This window comes from Bubalus bubalis, chromosome 6 (assembly GCF_019923935.1).
Source record: "Bubalus bubalis isolate 160015118507 breed Murrah chromosome 6, NDDB_SH_1, whole genome shotgun sequence".
In the NCBI taxonomy this organism is placed as follows: Eukaryota; Metazoa; Chordata; class Mammalia; order Artiodactyla; family Bovidae; genus Bubalus; species Bubalus bubalis.
Window position 1 is genome coordinate 29582467 of NC_059162.1, and position 21028 is coordinate 29603494.

Genomic DNA, 21028 nt, shown 5'->3' on the forward strand with positions numbered 1-21028 from the left:
CTCCTATGCGTCAGAGAGTATCATAATTAGACAAGTAACCAGTGTAAAAAAGGTCAGCCTTCTTCAGTTATCTTCGTTATCAGAGACTGAGTTTAAATCTATCAAAGATCAAAACTAAGCAAAGAGATACCTAATGAGGAGCTGCCTAAAGCAGGTAGGTCTGATATAGATAATACAAGAGTTTCCCCACTTACTTTGAAAAGCAGGTGGACATACTATAAATGTTTGCTGGAATGGATCTGTCTGAGTACAAATCTGGGTAGTTCCAGGCTGCAAGGAAACACCCTGCTGGGCGACACCAGGAACGGGTGCTGCAGATGATGGGTACAAAGCTGACTGGTAGTTTAGCAGGGAGACGTCAGAATTAGCCAGAGAAAGAGTAGCAGCTGCTGCAGTAGAACTGGAAGCTAGAACACTGGCCTAAAAATAAAAGGATTACAACCGGTATAAACATTTTCACATACACAGAATCTATCCAGAAAATTAGGAACAAAGTTTAAAAATGTAATGCTAACTGTCTTTGAAATAACTCTCCACTTAAGAAGTTCTTCCTATCTCTAAACTTAAGGTCAATTATAAAGTTGGAAAATAAAAAAACCAAGAATAAAAAACAGTTCTGCTCTAGTTGAAGCTATATAAATAAACCCCTATCTTTTCCTTCTTTGTAAAAAGTTACTGGATATGAGAGCTCACAGAATTTCATATGCTCTTCCATTTAAAAGGTAGAACTAGCTAAGAAATTAGGAAACTTAATGTCTTCAGAAACAAACTTAAATGTAAATATCACTGTTTGGCAAACAAATGCAAAACCACTCTTAATTAATGGAATTCATAGAAACAAAGAGTCGATCAGTGGTTGGTGGGCAGGACAAGATTCCAGTTTATCAGATAAGTAAATTCTGAGGACCTAATATACAGCATTAAAAAAAAAAAATTACTGAAAACACCTTTTTATACATGTAATGAAACTTTCTAACAAAGAGAGAGTCATTTGGCTGAAGTCAGTACATGAACAGCAATAATAACTAAAGAAGCCAGGTCCCACTTATTTGACTGCACTAAGACTGTCAGCACGTGACCAGTAGGTTCTACCAGTCTGAAACTTCTTATGAAGCGACCATCAAAGCAAAGACTGGTTTCTTTACCTCACCCTGTACTCTTACTAGGTTTTACCCCACTTAGGTTCTGAGTTTCCAAAATCATTTACTGAATACCTGATTGTGCACTGTATTGAGTTGGTTGCTGAAGCTCATAGTTAGATTTGTGCTTGTATTCGGGGCAACATGTGTGGTGAAGGGACTCTTGATCTGACTCACTGTATCATACATGTGGACCCTCCGTTTGCAGATCTCCATGTTCTGGAAACAAGACTTAACACTGAAAAAGAGATTAAAAAGTCAATGAAATAAATCTCTGATTTAAGAAGGTAGCAAATAACTCAAGATAAATACGATCAATGTTTTTCCCTCCTGAGTACTTTCAGAGAAAATGAATCAAGCATTTTTATAACCATAAAGAGGAAAAACACACATGTAATTTTTAATCTCATGACTTTTCAATGAGAAGAAAAACCATCATTGAGCCAAATATGCAAGTACCAAAGCCATTGCTCATGTGATACTTCCATTTAGCTGTAAGATAAACAGAGAACCTGTTGAGTGTATATCAACAGAGAACTACATCATGACAAAATGCCCCAGACCACACTATACTCACTGATTGCTATGCGGAAAATCCAGAAGGTGAGTCATTGTCACAAACTGGTGGTTAAGAGTTTTCAGAGGAGTAATTCTCTTATCTGCATCAATTGTTAGCATTTTTTTTAACAGATCAATGTATTCTCTTCGATCCGCCTTCTCTGCCAACATATCTGTTCCCTCTAAGTCTGTAGACATGTTCACCTTCCAAGGAAAATTTAGAAATACTACAGTTCATTACTTAACCTTTAACGCTGACATTTAACATCTGTGTTGTGTATATATATTTATACATATGTAATATTAATATGTATGCTTTGTGTGTGTGTGTGTGTGTGTGTGTGAGAGTCGCTCAGTCGTGTCCGACTCTTTGCGACCCCACGGACTGTAGCCCACCAGGCTTCTCTGTCCATGGAATTCTCCAGGCAAGAATACTGGAGTGGATTGCCATTCCCTTCTCCAGAGGAACTTCTGGGAATCAAACCCTGGTTTCCTGCATGGCAGGCAGATTCTTTACCAATGTATGCTTTATATATAAATACAAATATATGTAAATAGATAGATAGATAGACCTTAAGAGAAACACCTGATGAAATTTTTTCACAATGGAAGCTCTTATACTAAAACATTCAATTTGGTACAGTTCATTGGTAGAACAAAGATGAATAAGCTCTTTTCATTCAAAATCTGTATAAAAGAGATTAAACAAAAATGACTGTTATTACTTAAATACAAGTTTCTATTGCTGAAAAGATAAAATGAGACAGTATGTGATTAAACAGAGTTTGGAATAAAAGCCCTAAATAAATGCAGTTTTTAATGCAGGAACTATTTATTCAGTAGAGAAAATGGACAAGAAAGAAACCTTCATAAATAATATTTCAAAATACTGACATGCATCAAGACTAGTTAAGCAAAAGCAAAGGAGAAATAATTCTAAAAATATCCTTTGCTAGGATTCAATCATTCTTTTAATATATGGCAGAATATTAATGTGTTTATGTTAAAAATGAAAAAAAAAACCCCACTAGATGATGATAAACTGAATCTATCTTTAATATAACTAATGGAAGTGTATCTCTGATTAAGGAGATACACAAATGTCTGACTTTCTGAAACATTCCATACTCACCTGAGCCATATCATCTAAACAATTAAAAATGTACTTTCGAGCTTCTTTTGACTTGATCCCAGTTTCCAGTTCATGTTCTTCAGGTGTCTACAAAATACAGTTTTTAAAAAATTCCATCCGTATGATATTTCCACACTTTATTCTAAATTAAAGCCAGATTACAAAGAAACAAGTATCATCATCTTCCCAACCAGAGGTCACAAACATGAAAGTAATTTACAACCAGGAAATCTTCCAGTAGAGATGGGACCTTGATACCTGGCCTCCCTTTCAACAGTGATAAAATAAATGTGCAACCAATGATGTAGCACAGTTCCTGAAGAATGTCGGTTAAGAACAGACACAGCCATTTTTTTCTAAACACTACTTTCAAATGAAACAATATTTCAAATGCTAACTATTCAAAAGATTCAGAGACACAGAGTACTACTGGATTAATTAAATTACTCACATTTCAATGTTTTCAAGAAAATAGGTAAGGTCTTAATATGGGCAGTTATAAAATTATGCTGTTGTATCGTATTTATTGAGAATTCACTAAAAAAACAAACAAACAAAAAAAACCACTACTAAATTATTCTAGTTCTTCCTATCACTCAATGATAAGTAAGCACTACTCTCCATACCCTCTTCTTAGCTGCTGATTCAAATATATAAAATAATCTCAGCCAACTGTACTGGAATTTAATGTTTTGTTTTGTTTTTTTTTAACTGAGGATAAGGCATATGGATACAATGAAATAATTTCTCGAAGTACTTCCTCCTGCAAATATACATTCTCACTGCCCACCCTCCTTCACCTCAATTTAATAACTAAACTTTGAATTCAAATTGAGATTAAGGAGTACAGGAATGAGTAGTATAGAACAATAAAAGTCAGACCTTAAGTCTCCATAGCGGGTACCCCAGATTAGGATCTCTGTTGAAAAACCTAGTAGTTTTTGTCCCGGCACTGAGAAGATATTCAGCTGGCAGGCCTTGTGTTTGTGAGATGTAACGAATCTGAAATGTCAAAATTATCAAAACATTGATTTGGAGTGAAAAGGGAAATTATTAAAAACTTTCACACTAAAATATTACTAGCTCTAGTCAAAAAAAAAAAAAGATAGGTACCACAAAGAAATTAACTATTTGATCAATACAAAGGAAATTTATCTGTAAATACATATATTATTCCCAAGTATTTATTCAGTAACTTTCTTGCCACTACACCTGTTATTTACAAGGAAAACTCAGTTTTGAAAATTTTCTGTGTGACCCTTTTTGGTTTCCTGTAGACTTCTGATACAGAGCTCAAAAAAAGATATTTCTAGGACAGAACAGAAAGTTTTCAACAAACTATTTCATGGATTACCAAGGTTGTTTGTTGGTACATTATCAGATTCACAAGATCAGGAAAAAATTTCTATAAGCCTCTTTCTTCCTTAGCTACCTCTAGCTCTAACTCTAGCTCCAGTCAATAGTCCCTAGTCAATTGTCCCTACACTGCCACACAGTTTCTCTCTCATACCATAAAATTAAGCACTTAATTCAGTTTCTCTATTCCCACATCAATAAAGGGCAGGTACTATGCTCATTCATTCACTATTTATTCAACAACTACTTTGAACTAGGCTAGCAGTTCTCAAAGTGTGGTCTGGGGAACACTGAGGGGTCCCCAATATCTATTTAGGAGTCTATGAAATAGAAACTATTTTCATAATAGTACTAAGAAGTTATTTGTCTTTTTCATTTCTTTCTCATGGGTATACAGTAGAGAGTTCCAGAAGTGATGTGTGATGATGTCATTGCTCCAATGGCTAATGAGACATGTGCTTGTATAGTCTTGTGCTTTAAAAGTTTCCTAGTTTTATTGTCCACACCTGTCTTTACTTTCACAATTCTCTCTATCCCACAAGGCAATTTGCTCCTTTCCCATGCGGCTCAGTTGGTAAAGAATCTACCTGCAATGTGGAAGATCTGGGTTCGATCCCTGGGTTGGGAGGATCCCCTGGAGAAGGGAAAGGCTACCCACTCCAGTATTCTGACCTGGAGAACTCCACGAACTATATATAGTCCATGGGGTTACAAAGAGTTGGACACGACTGAGTGACTTTCACTTAACCAATTGAAAGGAAAATAATAGGTTTGTTTTTTTTTACATTCCCCCCACCCCTCAGATATGCAGATGACACCACCCTTATGGCAGAAAGTGAAGAAGAACTAAAGAGCCTCTTGATGAAAGTCAAAGAGGACAGTGAAAAAGTTGGCTTAAAGCTCAATATTCAGAAAACTAAGAAGGCATCCAGTCCCATCACTTCATGGCAAATAGATGGAGAAACAGTGGAAACAGTGGCAGACTTTATTTTTCTGGGCTCCAAAATCACTGCAGATGGTGACTGCAGCCATGAAATTAAGATGCTTACTTCTTGGAAGGAAAGTTATGACCAACCTAGACAGCACATTAAAAAGCAGAGACATTACTTTGCCAACAAAGGTCCATCTAGTCAAGGCTATGGTTTTTCCAGTAGTCATGTATGGATGTGAGTTGGACTATAAAGAAAGCTGAGCACAGAAGAATTGATGCTTTTGAACTGTGGTGTTGGAGAAGACTCTTGAGAGTCCCTTGGACTGCAAGGAGTTCCAACCAGGCCATCCTAAAGGAGATCAGTCCTGGGTGTTCACTGGAAGGACTGATGTTGAAGCTGAAACTCCAATACTTTGGCCACCTGAGGCGAAGAGCTGACTCACTAGAAAAGACCCTGATGCTGGGAAAGATTGAGGGCAGGAGAAGGGGACGACAGAGGATGAGATGGTTGGATGGCATCACCAATTCAATGGACATGGGTTTTGGTGATGGACAGGGAGGCCTGGCGTGCTGCGGTTCATGGGGTTGCAAAGAGTTGGACACGACTGAGTGACTGAACTGAACCGAACACCTCCAAGAGCTTCCCGTTTGGTGCTACAGGTAAAGAATCCATCTGCCAATACAGGAGACACAAGAAATAAGGGTTCAATCCTGGGTCAAGAAGATTCCCTGAAGTAGGAAAATGGCAACCCACTCCGTTATTCTTCCCTGGAGAATCTCATCGACACAGGAGCCTGGTGGGCTACAGTCCATAGGGCAGAAAAGAGACAACCGAGTGACTGAGCACACATACTCCATATGAGAATGGCTATATTTAATGATGAAATTAGAAACTTGTAAGCAAGGATATCTTCTCATCTCTCCTCCCCAAAAACTTCAGTTTTAATTATTAATGCAATGTATATTTATAGACATAAGCTATGTAAACAGAGCTGTTTGGGGGTCCTCAACAATTTTTTAAGAGTATAAAGCAGAGATCAATCTACAGGGCAAACCTGGCCTGCTAGCTATCACAAGACAATTTTAGACAGCAGGATATTACCCTGAGTCTGTGGGACATGTGAATAGGAACACTTTAAATGTGAACTTCTTTTGCATACACAAAGGGTGAAATATTATGTAACATCCAGGGTAAAATCTGTACAATTAAATACTATGCAGACATTTTGAATGATAGAAGTATATTTATTGACATTGTAAGAAAGATATTTCATAACATCCTAAATGAAAAAGCAGATTACAAATTAAATATAACCTCACTTAAATTACACTTCCCTGATTCTAAGAGGCATGTTTTTTCACATCAACATCTTTGCAATTGCAATTGCATGAGGATATGTGTTAACAACTGATAGCCATGATAAATCATGGTTTAATTGAAAGCATTCTTTCTTAGAGGTACAGAAAAGTAGTGCGTCTCTCAACCAATGGTATCTTAGATTTGATAAACACAGTGTGTATGTTCCTCTATATCCGTTTATATTTGAAACATAACTATATGCAGCACATATTCCCTCATTCATTCTTTCAGTAAGTACTTACTGAGCCAGACAATGATTTTTAAAATAAACATGGCTTCTGCCCTCATAGACCCTGCAGTCAAGTGAAGGAAACAGACACTGATGTATAATACAAACTGAACAGGTATCTTGAAGAAAATAAATAGGCTTCTACAAAAGGAACCTACCCAAGATGGAGGCTTGGTGAGGATAAGGTCCTTGAGGAAATGACACTTTGGCTAATAAATGAGCAGGGACTGACTAAATGAAATAAATGAGTGGTGGAGAAGCTTTCCTAACTAAGAGAACAGTATGCATGAGGGCCTGTGCTAGAAGGAAACACTCTTAACCCGTGCGAAAATAATGCCAGAGGGTCTAGAGCAAGAAAAGCAAGAAGTGGTGTGAGAGCAAATCCAGAAAGGGAAAGAAGAAGGGGAGGAACAACCCACGGAGGGGCTCAGAGGCCATATTAAGAATTTAGCCCTTTATTCTAAGTGACAGGAAACCACTAAAAGAGCAGAGGAGTGGGATCATCAAATTGGTGTTCTGAAAAAAATCACTCTGGAAAAAAGACTGGAGGGAGGCCAGAGGAGATAAAGGGAGGTTGTCCAGTAGCCCACGTACATGATGGAGACAGACTAGACTAGGGTAATAGCAGTAGGAAAAAACTGACTATACTCAAGAGGCATTAGGACACAGATGGTCAGGCGATGCATGTGTGACACTGCAAAACTACGCTTTCCTTCATAGAATTTATCTCAATTGTCCTATTTAATTATTTGTGTAATTATTAACGTCTATTTCCCATCACCAATATATAGGCTCCACGAGGGCAAGGATGTTTTATTCAGTGCTATGTCCCACGTAATCAGAGCACCTGTGATACAAAGTAGGTACTCAATAAATGTATAAAGAAAATTAACAATTAAATGTGTAAATAAATATAAAATATACCAAAATGTAACAGGTTACCTTGGAGGTGTAGAACTACTAAAGCATGAAATTTTTGTCTCTTGGCTCACTGCATCTTTTCTAATTTTTCTACAATGATGCACTTACAAAATTAAAAAATTTTAATACCTGTTAAAGTAGAAAAGGAACTATCATACAGATCTGCTTTTCACATAGCTTAAAATAAAGCAACAAGAGCCCCACCTTTATGTAAATAGAAAGTGTTACTGTCATTTGTTATTTTAAACAATTGAAATGTTCCCAACAAAGTTGATGCTATTAACTAATATCTGGAGAGGGTACACACATTTGACTTTAAGACTCACAAACATTTGCTGTAAAACCTCAACTTGAGCATTTCCAAAAACGCCACAGCTGGTATCATACTTAACAATGAAAGACTGCTTTCCCCTTAAAATCAGGAACAAGACAAGAAAACCAACTCTTGCTATTTCTATTCAACACTGTACTAGTGTGGTTCAGTGCAAAGCAGCCAGGCAAGGGGAAGAAAGGAATCCAGATTGGAAGGGAAAATGGAAAATTTATTTGCAGATGACACGATCTTCTAGTTAGAAAACTGTAAGGAATTCATCACAAAAACTATCAGAATTAGAGTCATTAGAAAAAGAGTTCAAGAAGGGTGCAGAATACAAGATTACAAAATTCACTGCATTTCTATACACAACCACTGAACAACTGAAAATAAAATTAATAATTCTATTCACTATAGCATCAAAAAAAGAATACTTAGAAGTAAATTTAACAAAAGAAGTAAAAAAACTTGAACTCTGAAAATTACAGAACACTGCTAAAGAAAACGTAAATAAACCTGATCATGTTTATGGATCAGAAGCCAGTATTGTTAAGATGGTGATACTTCCAAAAGTCATCTTCAGATTCAAGCAATCCCTAAAAAAATAAATAAATAACTTTCTTGGGACAAAAACAGAAAAACCCACCCTAAAATTCATTTTGAATTTCAAGGGACCCTGAATAGCCAGACCAATCTTAAAAAGAACAGTTAGAGGATTCACTCATAGCTCAGTCAGTAAAGAATCTGCCTGCAATGTAGGATACCCAGATTCAATTCCTGGGTGGTGAAGATCCCCTGGAAAAGGAAATGGCAACCCACTCCAGTATTCTTGCCTGGAAAATCCCATGGACAGAGGAGCCTGGCAGGCTACAGACTATGGGACCACAAGAGTTGGACACCACTTAGCAACTAAATCACCACCACCTGAGGACTCACTGTTTTAAAAACTGACTGCCACCAGACAAAGACAAATACAAATGATGTCACTTACATGTGGAATCTAAAATATGACACATATGAGCTTATTTACAAAGCAGAAATAGACTCAATGACATAGAAAACAAACTTATGGTTACCAAAGGGGAAAATGGGATGAGAGGGATGAATTAGGAGTTTGGGATTAACAGATATCCCATACAGGGAACTATATCTATTATCTTATAATAACCTATAATAGAAAAGAATGTGGAAAAAAAAGTACACACACACACAGGAATCACTCTGCTGTACACTTGAAACTAACACAACATTGCAAATCAACTACACTTCAATTTAAAAAAAAGAAAGAAAGAAAGCTGACTACCAAACTATAGTAATCAAAATGGTATGGTACTGGCATAAGGACAGATACAGGATATAGGTCAATGGAAAAGAACCAACAATTCAGAAATAAATCATTGCATTTATTTATGGTCAACTGATTTTTGACAAGAATGCCCAGACAATTCTTGGGGAAAGACGTCTTTTAGAAAACAGTATTGAGATAACAGAAAACCCACGTGCAAAAAATTGAAACTGGATACTTTCCTCACCCAATATTCAAAACTTAAAATGACTCAAAAACCTAAATGTACGAGCTAAAACTATAAACTATTTGAAGAAAACATAGGAAAAAAGCTTAAATTGATTTGCCAATGATTTATTAGATATGATACCACAAGTATAAGCAATAAAAGGAAAACTGACTTCATCAAAATTTAAAACTTGTGGGTAAACACTATCAACTGAGTGAAAAGACAACCACATGGAATAGTAGAGTATGTGGAAATCATTTATTTGATAAGGGATTAATAATAAGAATACAGAAAGAACTCCTGTAGCTCAATAACAACAAAAATCCAAAAATGGGCAGTGGACTTGAATAGGCTTCTCCAAAGAGGATATATAGATGCCCAATAAGCACATAAAACAATGCTCATCACCACTAATCATTTAGAGAAATACAAATCAAAACCCCAAAGAGATATCACAACATATCCATAAGAATGGCTATTATTTTTTTAAAAAAAGAAAGAAAATAACCAGCCTTGACAATGAGGAAGGATGGGGAAACTGGAACATTGCTGGTAGGAATGTAAAATGGTGTAACCACTGTGGAAAGAAGTTTGTTGGTTCCTCAAAAACTTAAACATAGAATTACCATATAACCCAGCAATTCTATTGGGTTGGCCAAAAAGTTCTGTAAGATGTTACAGAAAAACTTGAATGAACTTGTTAGCCAACACAATACTTTTAGCTTTACACCCAGAAAAAGTCAAAGTGTTAGTCACTCAGTTGTGTCCAACTCTTTGCAACCCCAGGACTGCAGCCCACCAGGCTCCTCTGCCCATGGAATTCTCCAGGCAAGAGTACTGGAGTGTGTTGCCATTCCCTTCTCCAGGGATTGAACCTGGGTCTTCTGCATTATAGACAGATTCTTTATTGCTGAGCCACCAGGGAACCCCCTTTAATACCCAAAGGAATTGAAAACAGGGACTTAAACATTTGTTTAAGGCAGGAAGAGAAGGGGACGACAGAGGATGAGATGGTTGGTTGGATGGCATCACCAACTTGATGGACATAAGTCTGAGCAAGCTCTGGGAGTTGATGATAGACAGGGAAGCCTGGCACAGGGTCCATGGTGTCACAAAGAATCGGACACAACTGAGCAACTGAACTGAACTGATACATAGCACCATTATTCATGACAGCCAAAAGGTGGTAACAACCCAAGTGTCCATCAACAGATGAACACATTAAAAATGTGGTATATATATATTAATATATTTATAAAGACACATATACACACACACAATGAAACACTAACCAGCCATAAAAAGTAATCAAGTTCTGATACATGCAACAGCAAATGAAAAACATCATGCTAAGTAAAAGAAGCCCGTCACAAAAGACCACATATTGTATGAATAAAATATACTAGAAGGGGCAACTCTAAAGAGACTGAAAGGAGTCCCTAGGTGGTAGTGGTGGGGCAGTTAGCAGACAATGGGTACTGACTGCTAATAAGTACTGGGTTTCATTTTACAGTCCTGAAAATGTTCCAAACTGATTGTGGTGATGGTTCACAACCCTGTGAACACACTGAAGACCACTGAGTTGTACACTTTAAATGGCTGAATTATATGGTATGTGAATTATATCCCAATAAAGTTGTTTAAAAAAACCTCAGCTGTAGAAATAAAGATCCTGCCTCATGAATCTTTGTACAAGCAAAGATACCTCAAGATAAACTATCCCCAATCCTGCTCTACAACAACAACATCCGATTTATCCATTATTCAGCATGGGAAAAACAACTTTCTCCTACTACCCATAGTTTCAATCTATACACCAGGCAAAAATTCTCAAAACCACCAGATCATTACTTTACATGATAAGCCCCCACTGTACCTTAGCTTCTAGATCTAATTTTATTTGGTTCCACTTCCTAGGAACATTACAATATAATCTGTTTACTAAGTTTGAAGAGATGCCACAAAACAGCTGGCCTAGGGATGGCACTTTGGAGGCTATAATTGCTTGGAGCAAGGTTTCTTAATCAGGGGGTCCATGAATTCCCTAACTTTATATATAAGACACTGTGTACATATTTTCCTGAGAAGATTCACACCAGATTCTCAAAAGAGTTTAAAACCTAAAGGAGAGAATTAGTGAATTGGTTCAACTAATGGTGGTTTTCCATCATTTAATCTCCCTCACACTTATTTGTGGTTGTTAAAATAAGGAAGATGGCTCCTGGTTATAAGGTGGATGAAAGACTGAAAAATTAAAAATTACAAAACTCAACTTAACTGGTTATTTATCAAATGAGCAACTCATTGTTTATGTCAGACTCTGATAACAGGAAAGACTGAAGGCCAACAGAGAAGGAGGCAGCAGAGGATAAGATGGTTAGACAGCATCGCCAACTCAATGGACGTGACTCTGAGCAAACAGTGGAGGGGACAGTGGAGGACACAGGAAACTGGCGGGCGACAGTCCACGGGGCTGCAAAGTGTCGGACAGGACTCAGTGATGGAAAAAAACAAACAGCAACAGAGACAAGTCCAGAGAGCCAAATTTTTAGAAATTGGTAAATGCTACATCTACTCTAAAATGGATCTAGGTTGAATAAGGGAAAACACTATTTTACTCTTTTTCCTATTAGAAATTCAAAATAACCATTCATTTCTAAAAAAAAAAAAAAAAAATCCAGAAAACAACAAAACAAAACCTCGTGTATCTACTGTGTCCCAGATACAATGTTAGCAGTTGAGGATACACTGGTAGAATCAAGCAATCTCTGCCCTCAAAGAGCTCACAGCATAGTAGTTAGAACTGGCTTTTTGAAAGAACAAGAAATGAGAATTCACAATTTTATTCCATAGCAAAACTTCTCCCTTTAGGACCAGTTTCTTAGGAAGCTGCAGCATATCTTCTAAAGCTTGTCTATTCTGAAACACAGATCATTTATTAAAGTAACTTTCAACTCTTAATGACTTCCCTCCTAAATCCTATGTTACAGAGACCTAACACACACTGCAGCTTCCAGGGTCCAGTGTGTTTCAGAGGCAGAGAGTAATTACTTCAGTGTGTGTCACGTGTAAAAGGAAATAACAGCATTGAATGAGCCCAAGTTCGCTCTTAGAATTCCAACCTCACATCCTTACACTACTTTTGTATCTGAACTCACAAGACACATTAGCTAACTAAAGTTAAGTCTCACTACAGGTCTGGAAAAGTAGCAATCTAAAGTAATATGAATAAAATCCTTCTTAAAGTATAGAATTGCAAGTATAACTTCCAGACTAAAAAGCAGGTAGACAAAATTTCATTCTTTAAAATTTCATTGTTTCTAATTGGATTATTCTTTCCCTGCAATCTAAATACTTCACTAGTAACTTCTATTCCTCTAGCATCTTTCACCAGTTAACTACTTGCTTCCTATCACTATCCAAATAAACACTCTTACCTGATCATATTCTGAAGCACCAGGATAAAGAGGCCATCCCAGGAACAGCTCTGCTATCACACAGCCCAATGACCACATATCAATAGCTTCACAAAATGGTAAGCCAAGAATAATTTCAGGGGCTCTAGCAAAAACAAAAATAGCAGATTAAAAAAGATATACACTATTTGGGGAAACTGTGTTGTTACTATTCTAGTATCAGTAAAGGTATACTGATTTAATGAAACTAAATACAATCTTGGGTATAATATCTGTCATCTGAAACTCTTAGCCCTAGATATGTTTCTTAAATTTCAGAAAGGTACTACCCGTGTATAAACTACAAACTGCATAATAATCCCTATAGAGTTCAGGAAGCATCACATAATCAAACACATTAATATTTCTGCAACAAAACATATGAGCAATCACACTAAGCCAGACAAATACCTTTAATAGCCTTACATTGATTCAAGTCAGGTCTTGCTAATAATAGCTTACACCAAACTTAGAAGAAGATTTAGTTTTGAAAGCTTTCTGAATTTTGAAAATTTAGCACTTTTTATCCTTAGCACCTTTTTAATTACAGAAAAATCAATTAAGTGGCCTGACCAATAAATATCTTTGTGACAGATATGCCTTCTATAGAAATAATAGTGGTTCATACCCTAGTTCCATTATTTAAAAGCTGCAGGCAATTAATTTCTCTGTATCTCATGTTCCTCATTCATAAAATGGAGATGAGTACCTACTACATAGGGCTGTGGCAAGGTTTAAATAAATAAGTAAAAAAAAAAGATGATAATGATGACGATGTTGTTGCTCAAATATTAAAGCTCTTGATCAGTGCCTAGCACACAGTAAGCACTATGAAACTGTTAGATAAAACAATGACTATTATTATTACATCATCATTTTTTAAAAACTTTGAACTCTCTGTGTGCTTTCAGAAATATTCATTTTGATTAATACTCCAGTGAGAAACCCAACCCTAGGGAACCTTAAAGAGAAGACTGCAGTAATATCATACACTAAGAGCTTTATATATATATATGAATACATCCAAGGCAAAGTCCCACTTACAGAGAAGGAGACAGATGCAAATAGATTAAGAAATTTACCCCAAATCATATAATTAATAAATGGCAGAGCTAGAATTTGAATTCTAGCAGTCTAGCTCTGAAGTTGAGTAAATTGTACTATTACTATCTCTAAGTAAGCAAAGTTAAATACATACCCTGACATGAAAAGCCAACTCACTGAAAAAGACCCTGATGCCGGGAAATATTGAAGGCAAAAGGGGAAGACGGAGGCAAAGGATGAGATGGTTAGGTATCATCACCAACTCAGTGGGCATGAATTTGAGAAAACTCCGGGAGACAGTGAAGGACAGGGAAGCCTGGCATGCTGCGGTCCTCGGGGTCACAGAGAGTCAGACGTGACTTAGCGACTGAGCAATAACAACAAATACATACCCATCTATATACATCTATTTGGCATTGTGGTATACATGGTGTTTTCCAAACTGTGACAAAGAGATAAATGGATTCAAAAGGGGGATAATAATAATAAACGACACGTATGTAGGGCCAAGTGTGCACTATGCACTGCTCCAGGTTCTTTATAAATATGGGGTTTACTTAATCCTGTTTACAACAATCTTATGAAAGTATTATCACTGTTGAGCCCTCAATTACATGATGCACATTTTTCACATTTTAACATCTCTGAAATTGAGACTCTTGCAAATGACAGTATATTTTAGTTTAATAGCAATGTTTTTACTTTCTTATTAGTACATAAATAATATTTCATCTTATAATCAATGGTACCTTGCTTCTACATTAAAAGTATCATTTCTATTTTAAAGATAAAGAAACTGGACACTGATAGGTTAAGGTGCTCAAGGCTGGCCACCAGGCAGTCTGGGTCCAAAAACTGAGCTCTTAAAACACTTTATTATCTCCAAATAATCTCCTTTCCTTCTATTAAGTCCCAGAATTTGAATCTGTAAGGACACTCCAGATCCAGATCCCTCATTTAACAGGAGCTAAATGGAAAAGCAGATCTCTCCGTTAGGACCCATCTCATAGCTGTCTCCTTGCAAGTGTCCCAAATTTTTCCTTTAAAGCAGTATGTGTTTATTGTTGCACTGCGTGTATGTGGAGGAAGAGGGAGGGGGACAAATATTGAGTGGGGAGGGTATAAAGATATTTCTTTTAATAAGAATATTACTTACCCAGAGTAATTTTCTAAACAGCCCCTAGAAAACAGGGTAAATTAGAGGGCTCCAATAGCATAAGATCCCGGCCTGCTGGGACTTACACTATTGGACCAGAAAGGGCAGAACCACTAATACCATCAGGTTTTGTTCCATTTGATGTGCACTGTGTCTTTTTTAGCCAAAGAAAACAACTTTCAAAAGTGACATTCCTGTTGCAGGTGGCTAGAGCCCCACATTACTGATGGAATTTCAGAGTTCAATTAAATACAAGCATGTGTCATATTTGAGAGCATTAATAAACTAGAGGGTAAGAAACATAAAAGCCTTTCTAAAACAAAAAAGAACAAAATTTTTACTTTCACTGAGCAGACTCATTAATTTCTAAGTTCATGACAGTGCCAAAAATAGCTGGCAGGGAGAATGCAAATGGCTTTGTGCCAAAATAAAAACTGGGCTTAGAACATTCCTAAACATCAATTGAAGAGCAGCAGATTGATTTTGCCATTCCCACTATACCAGGAAGACATTTCAAAATCTGAGAGGTAGGTCATAGGGAGGGGCCAGGCCACCCAATAACTTACTTTTTTAAAAAGACAGCCATAACATGTGATAACTGTTAGGCTTCAAAGGCTTAAAATTTCAGGGAAATTAAGAAAAATGCCAATCCCATCCCCCAAATGCCATAAAACAAAAAACCCCTGAAGATTGGCTGGAATCAGTTTTTCCATTTGGTCTCTTCCTCTGCTTCTAGGGTAACAAAAGCAGCTAAGTATTTTGAGCTAAAGCTCACTCAAAACAGTTAACCTTGCCACTTCTAAACAAAATGGTAAGTATCAAAAGAAAAACTATGAAAGCAGTAAAAATAAAATAAGGCCGCTCAATCTACTGAGGACTTTTCACAATCATTAGAGGCTCAAAATGTTAGACTTACGTAAACTCTAGGAAGCAAAAAGACTGAAGCTATATATATATATATGTATATTTTAAATCATTTACAGCAGGTTCACCTCTAAAGACAGAATGTTTTAAACTTTGAATTCAGATCAAAATTCTTTGTAATATTCTCATTATGATAACATCTCTCCCCTTGGCATCTATTATTTCTCAACCCTTCAATATAAACTAGACACTGAAAGTCTGGTTCTACCTCATCTATATAATAAGTTACTCACTCTTCTAGGTTCTTATCAGCTCTGACATTCTAACAACTAGGCAGTAAAAAAGATTACACACATGAAAAAGAAAAACAAACTAGCAGCCTTGAGTAGAAAAATGGCATTAATTGTACTTTGGACACAGTGACTCTCTTCTTTAAAGATACAATCCATCCTTAAAGAACAAATACTAAACAGGCTCTAACTGCTATAACCAGGTGGTAGAAATAGCAATCTTCGCCTTCTGATTTCCCAACTTCAAACTCCTGTAAATTGAAAAATTCCACCTAAATCATAAAGCTCTGTTTCACTAGAACCCAGAGCAAGCTGAAGTTGGAATAACTTAAGAGAACAAATCATTCTTTGCTCATTTTCATGAACACTCTTGTTTCATCCCACCCATCTCAGAGGCATCAAACCAAATAAGAGATGTTATATAAAATCTAACTTCCTGCATCTGTAGCTTAGGTGTAACTGTGGTTTCAGTGTCAAACGAAATTGGACTGCTTTTTGTCTAGGATAAACTAACGATTATACACTGGAAGTGAGAAGTAGATTTAAGAGACTATATCTGATAGACAGAGTGCCTGATGAACTATGGATGGAGTTTTGTGACATTGTATAGGAAACAGGGAGCAACCCATCCCCCAAAAAAAGAAATACAAAAAAGCAAAATAGTTGTCTGAGGAGGCCTTAGAAATAGCTGTGAAAAGAAGAGAAGCAAAAAGCAAAGGAGAAAAGGAAAGATATTCCCATCTGAATACAGAGTTCCAAAAAATAGCAAGGAGAGATAAGAAAGCCTTCCTCAGTGATCAATGCAAAAAAATAGAGGAAAACAATAAAATGGGAAAGACTAGAGATCTCTTCAAGAATTTAGAGATACCAAGGGAACATTTCATGTAAAGATGGGCTCAATAAAGGACAGAAATGGTATGGACCTAACAGAAGCAGAAGATATTAAGAAGTGGCAAGAATACACAGAAGAACTGTACAGAAAAAATCTTCACGTACCAGATAATCACATGATGTGATCACTCACCTAGAGCCAGACATCCTGCAATGTGAAGTGGGCCTTAGGAAGCATCACTATGAACAAAGCTAGTGGAGGTGATGGAATTCCAGTTGAGCTATTTCAAATCCTAAAAGATGTTGCTGTGAATGTGCTGCACTCAATATGAGAGCAAATTTGGAAAACTCAGCAGTGGCCATGGGACTGGAAAAGGTCAGTTTTCAATCCAATCCCAAAGAAAGGCAATGCCAAAGAATGCTCAAACTACCACACAATTGCACTCATCTCACACGCTAGTAAAGTAATGCTCAAAATTCTCCAAGCCAGGCTTCAGCAACACGTGAACCGTGAACTTTCAGATGTTCAAGCTGGTTTTAGAAAAGGCAGAGGAACCAGAAATCAAATTGCCAACATCCGCTGGATCATCAAAAACGCAAAAGAGTTCCAGAAAAACATCTATTTCTGCTTTATTAACTATGCCAAAGCCTTTGACTATGTGGATCGCAATAAACTGTGGGAAATTCTTCAAGAGATGGGAATACCAGACCACCTGACCTGCCTCTTGAAAAACCTGTATGCAGGTCAGGAAGCAACAGTTAGAACTGGACATGGAACAACAGACTGGTTCCAAATAGGAAAAGGAGTACTTCAAGGCTGTATATTGTCACCCTGCTTATTTAACTTATATTCAGAGTATATCGTGAGAAATGCTGGGCTGGAAGAAGCACAAGCTGGAATCAAGATTGCTGGACGAAACATCAATAACCTCAGATATGCAGATGACACCACCCTTATGGCAGAAAGTGAAGAAAAACTAAAGAGCCTCTTGATGAAAGTAAAAGAGAGTGAAAAAGTTAGCTTAAAGCTCAACATTGAAAAAACAAAGATAATGGCATCCAGACCCATCACTTCATGGCAAATAGATGGAGAAACAGTGGAAACAGTGACAGACTATTTTGGGGAGCTCCAAAATCACTGCAAATGGTGACTACAGCCATGAAATTAAAAGAAGCTTACTCCTTGGAAGGAAAGTTATGACCAATCTAGATAGCATATTAAAAAGCAGAGACATTACTTTGCCAACAAATGTCCATCTAGTCAAGGCTATGGTTTTTCCAGTGGTCATGTATGGATGTGAGAGTTGGACTATAAAGAAAGCTGAGCACCGAAGAATTGATGCTTTTGAACTGTGGTGTTGGAGAAGACTCTTGAGAGCCCCTTGGAGGCAAGGAGATCCAACCAGTCCATCCTAAAGGAAATCAGTCCTGAATATACATTGGAAGGACTGATGCTGAAGCTGAAATGCCAATACTTTGGCCACCTGATGCAAAGAGCTGACTCATTTGAAAAGACCCTGATGCTGAGAAAGACTGAAGGTGGGAGGAGAAGGGGACGACAGAGGATGAAATGGTTGGATGGCATCACTGACTCAATGGGCATGAGTTTGAGAGAGCTCTGAAGTTGGTGATGGACAGGGAGGCCTGGCGTGCTGCAGTCTATGGAGTCGCAAAGAGTCAGACACGACTGAGCTGAACTGAACTCAAACTGAAAATATGCTTTCCTTATCTAGACCTTGTCCTTCCATACATAATAAAGTGATCTCAGCTCTAAATAAAGGCCAGCTGGCCTGTTCAAAATGGAAAAGCATTGAGCTGTAAGTATGGCAAACCTTTGTGTCTAAAACCCAAGCCCCAAAGACAGCAACTTTCCTTGGAATTAATCTATATTTATACTTACAGTAGGTTAGGAAATAAAGTATTTTCATCCAGCCACACCTATGGCCAACAGAAACAGCACAGTGCAAAAACTTACGTCAACTGATAGTATTCTGGCACATTATCAGCAAGGTGAAGCAATGCGAACTAAAAGGGAGGCCGGGGAAGGCGGCTCTGGAGCCAGAACGCTCCACTAGTCAAAAGGATTACAGAGAATTCTTCTGAAAAGACAAGAGGGTAAGGATTTAATGGACTCTAATAAAGCAACAATGCAACATGAAGAGGACCACTGTGGATAAATTAATGATAAAAAAGGAATCCCTGAGCTGCTATTCCCCTTGCCTTAGGCCCCCATCAAGTATTACTGTGATACAGCTTTATACAACTATAAAAAGAAAAGATAAAAATAGATAAGGTGGACTGGAAGACAATGTTGTTGAGATATCGGTACTATACAAGATGATTTGCAGATTCAGTGTGACCCCTATCAAACACCAAGTTTTTTTCAGAAACAGAAAAATCCATCCTAAAATTCAGACAGCATTTCAGGAGACTCCAAATAGCCAAAACAATCCTGAAAGAAAATAAAACCAGAGGTCTCACACTTTCTGATTTCAAAACTTATTACAAAGCTACAAGTAGTCAAAAAAGCATGGTACTGGCATAAAGACAGACATTTAGAACAATGGAACAGAACAGACAGCCCAGAAATAAACCCTCATATTTACGGTCAGAGGATTCTGACAAGAGTGTCAAGACCATTCAATGGAGAAAGGACAGTCTTTTCAGCAAATGGTGCTGGAAAAACTGAATAATCACATGCAAAAGAATAAAACTGGACCCATACTTCATACCATACAAAAATTAATCCAAAATGGATCACAGCCCTAACTATAAGAGCTAAAGCTATTCAAAGAAAACACAGGGGAAAAGCTTCATGACATTGGCTTGGCAATGATTTCTTGGATATGATACCAAAAGTACAAAGCAACAGCAACAAAAAAGACAAAATTCATCAAAATTTAAACCTTTTGTGCAAATGACACTATCAAAAAGGTGAAAAGGAAACCCCACTAAATGGGAGAAAATGTCTGCAAATCATGTATCTGACCAGGCATTAATACCCAGAGTATATAAAGAACTCTTACAACTCAACAACAACAACAAAAGAAAAACAATCCAATTCAAAAATGGACAAAGGACTTGTCCAAAGAAGATGGCCCAAAAGCACATGAAATGATGTTATTCATCACTAATTATTAGGGAAATGCAAATCAAAACTATCTGAGGTATCATTTCACATACATAAGGATGGCTATTATCCAAAAAAAAGAGGGAGAGAGAAAGAAAATAACAACTGTTAGTATGTGGAGAAATTGGAATCCCCATGCACGGCTGGTGGGAATAAAAAATCATGCAGTGGCTGAGGAAAAGTTTAGTGGTTCCTAAGGTTAAGTAATTACCATATGAACCAGCAACTCTAATTGTAGTTTTATACCCCCAAAAAAGTGAAAACACGGACTCAAACGCTTGAATACGAATGTTTGTTACACCATTATTCACAATAGCCAAAAATGTAGAAACAATCCAAGTGTTCATCAACAGATGAAAGATAAGTCAAATGTGGTATATACATGCAATGAAATATTCAGTCCTGAAAAGGAATGAAATTCTAATACATGCTACAGAATTTCAGAGATTAACCTTGAAGACATTATGCTAAGTGAAGTCAGTCAGACCCAAAGAACAAATACTGTTTGATTCCACTTATCTGCAATATCTAGAACAGACAAATTCACAGAGACAGAAAATCAGACAGAGGTAACTGGGGTGGCGGGTGTAGGATAGAGTAGTTACTGCTTAATGGTTACAGAGTTTCTGTTTTGAGCGATAAAAAAAATTTGGAAGGACTTCCCTGGTGGTCCAGCCCTTAAGAACCTGCCTGCCAATGCAGGGGACATGGGTTCCATCCCTGGTGGGGGAACTAAGATTCTGTGTGTGTTTGTGTGTGTGCGAGTGCAAGCTTAGTTGCTCAGTCATGTCTGACTCTTTGTGAC

At 37.2% G+C, this 21028-nt stretch overlaps 1 protein-coding gene across 6 annotated transcripts in view; it reads right to left on the reverse strand.

Moving 5' to 3' along the window:
* The window catches only part of HIPK1 (homeodomain interacting protein kinase 1), a 53803-nt gene that overhangs the window by 19427 nt on the left and 13348 nt on the right, over positions 1-21028 (reverse strand). For all 6 annotated transcript variants that reach the window (XM_025288057.2, XM_025288055.2, XM_025288054.2 and 3 more), the window contains exons 3-8: positions 12891-13014; positions 3712-3831; positions 2830-2916; positions 1717-1901; positions 1215-1377; positions 195-420 (exon numbers count right to left, since the gene is read on the reverse strand). In XM_025288057.2, the coding sequence (XP_025143842.1) occupies positions 195-420; positions 1215-1377; positions 1717-1901; positions 2830-2916; positions 3712-3831; positions 12891-13014 (905 nt within the window). The remainder of the gene's footprint in view (positions 1-194; positions 421-1214; positions 1378-1716; positions 1902-2829; positions 2917-3711; positions 3832-12890; positions 13015-21028) is intronic.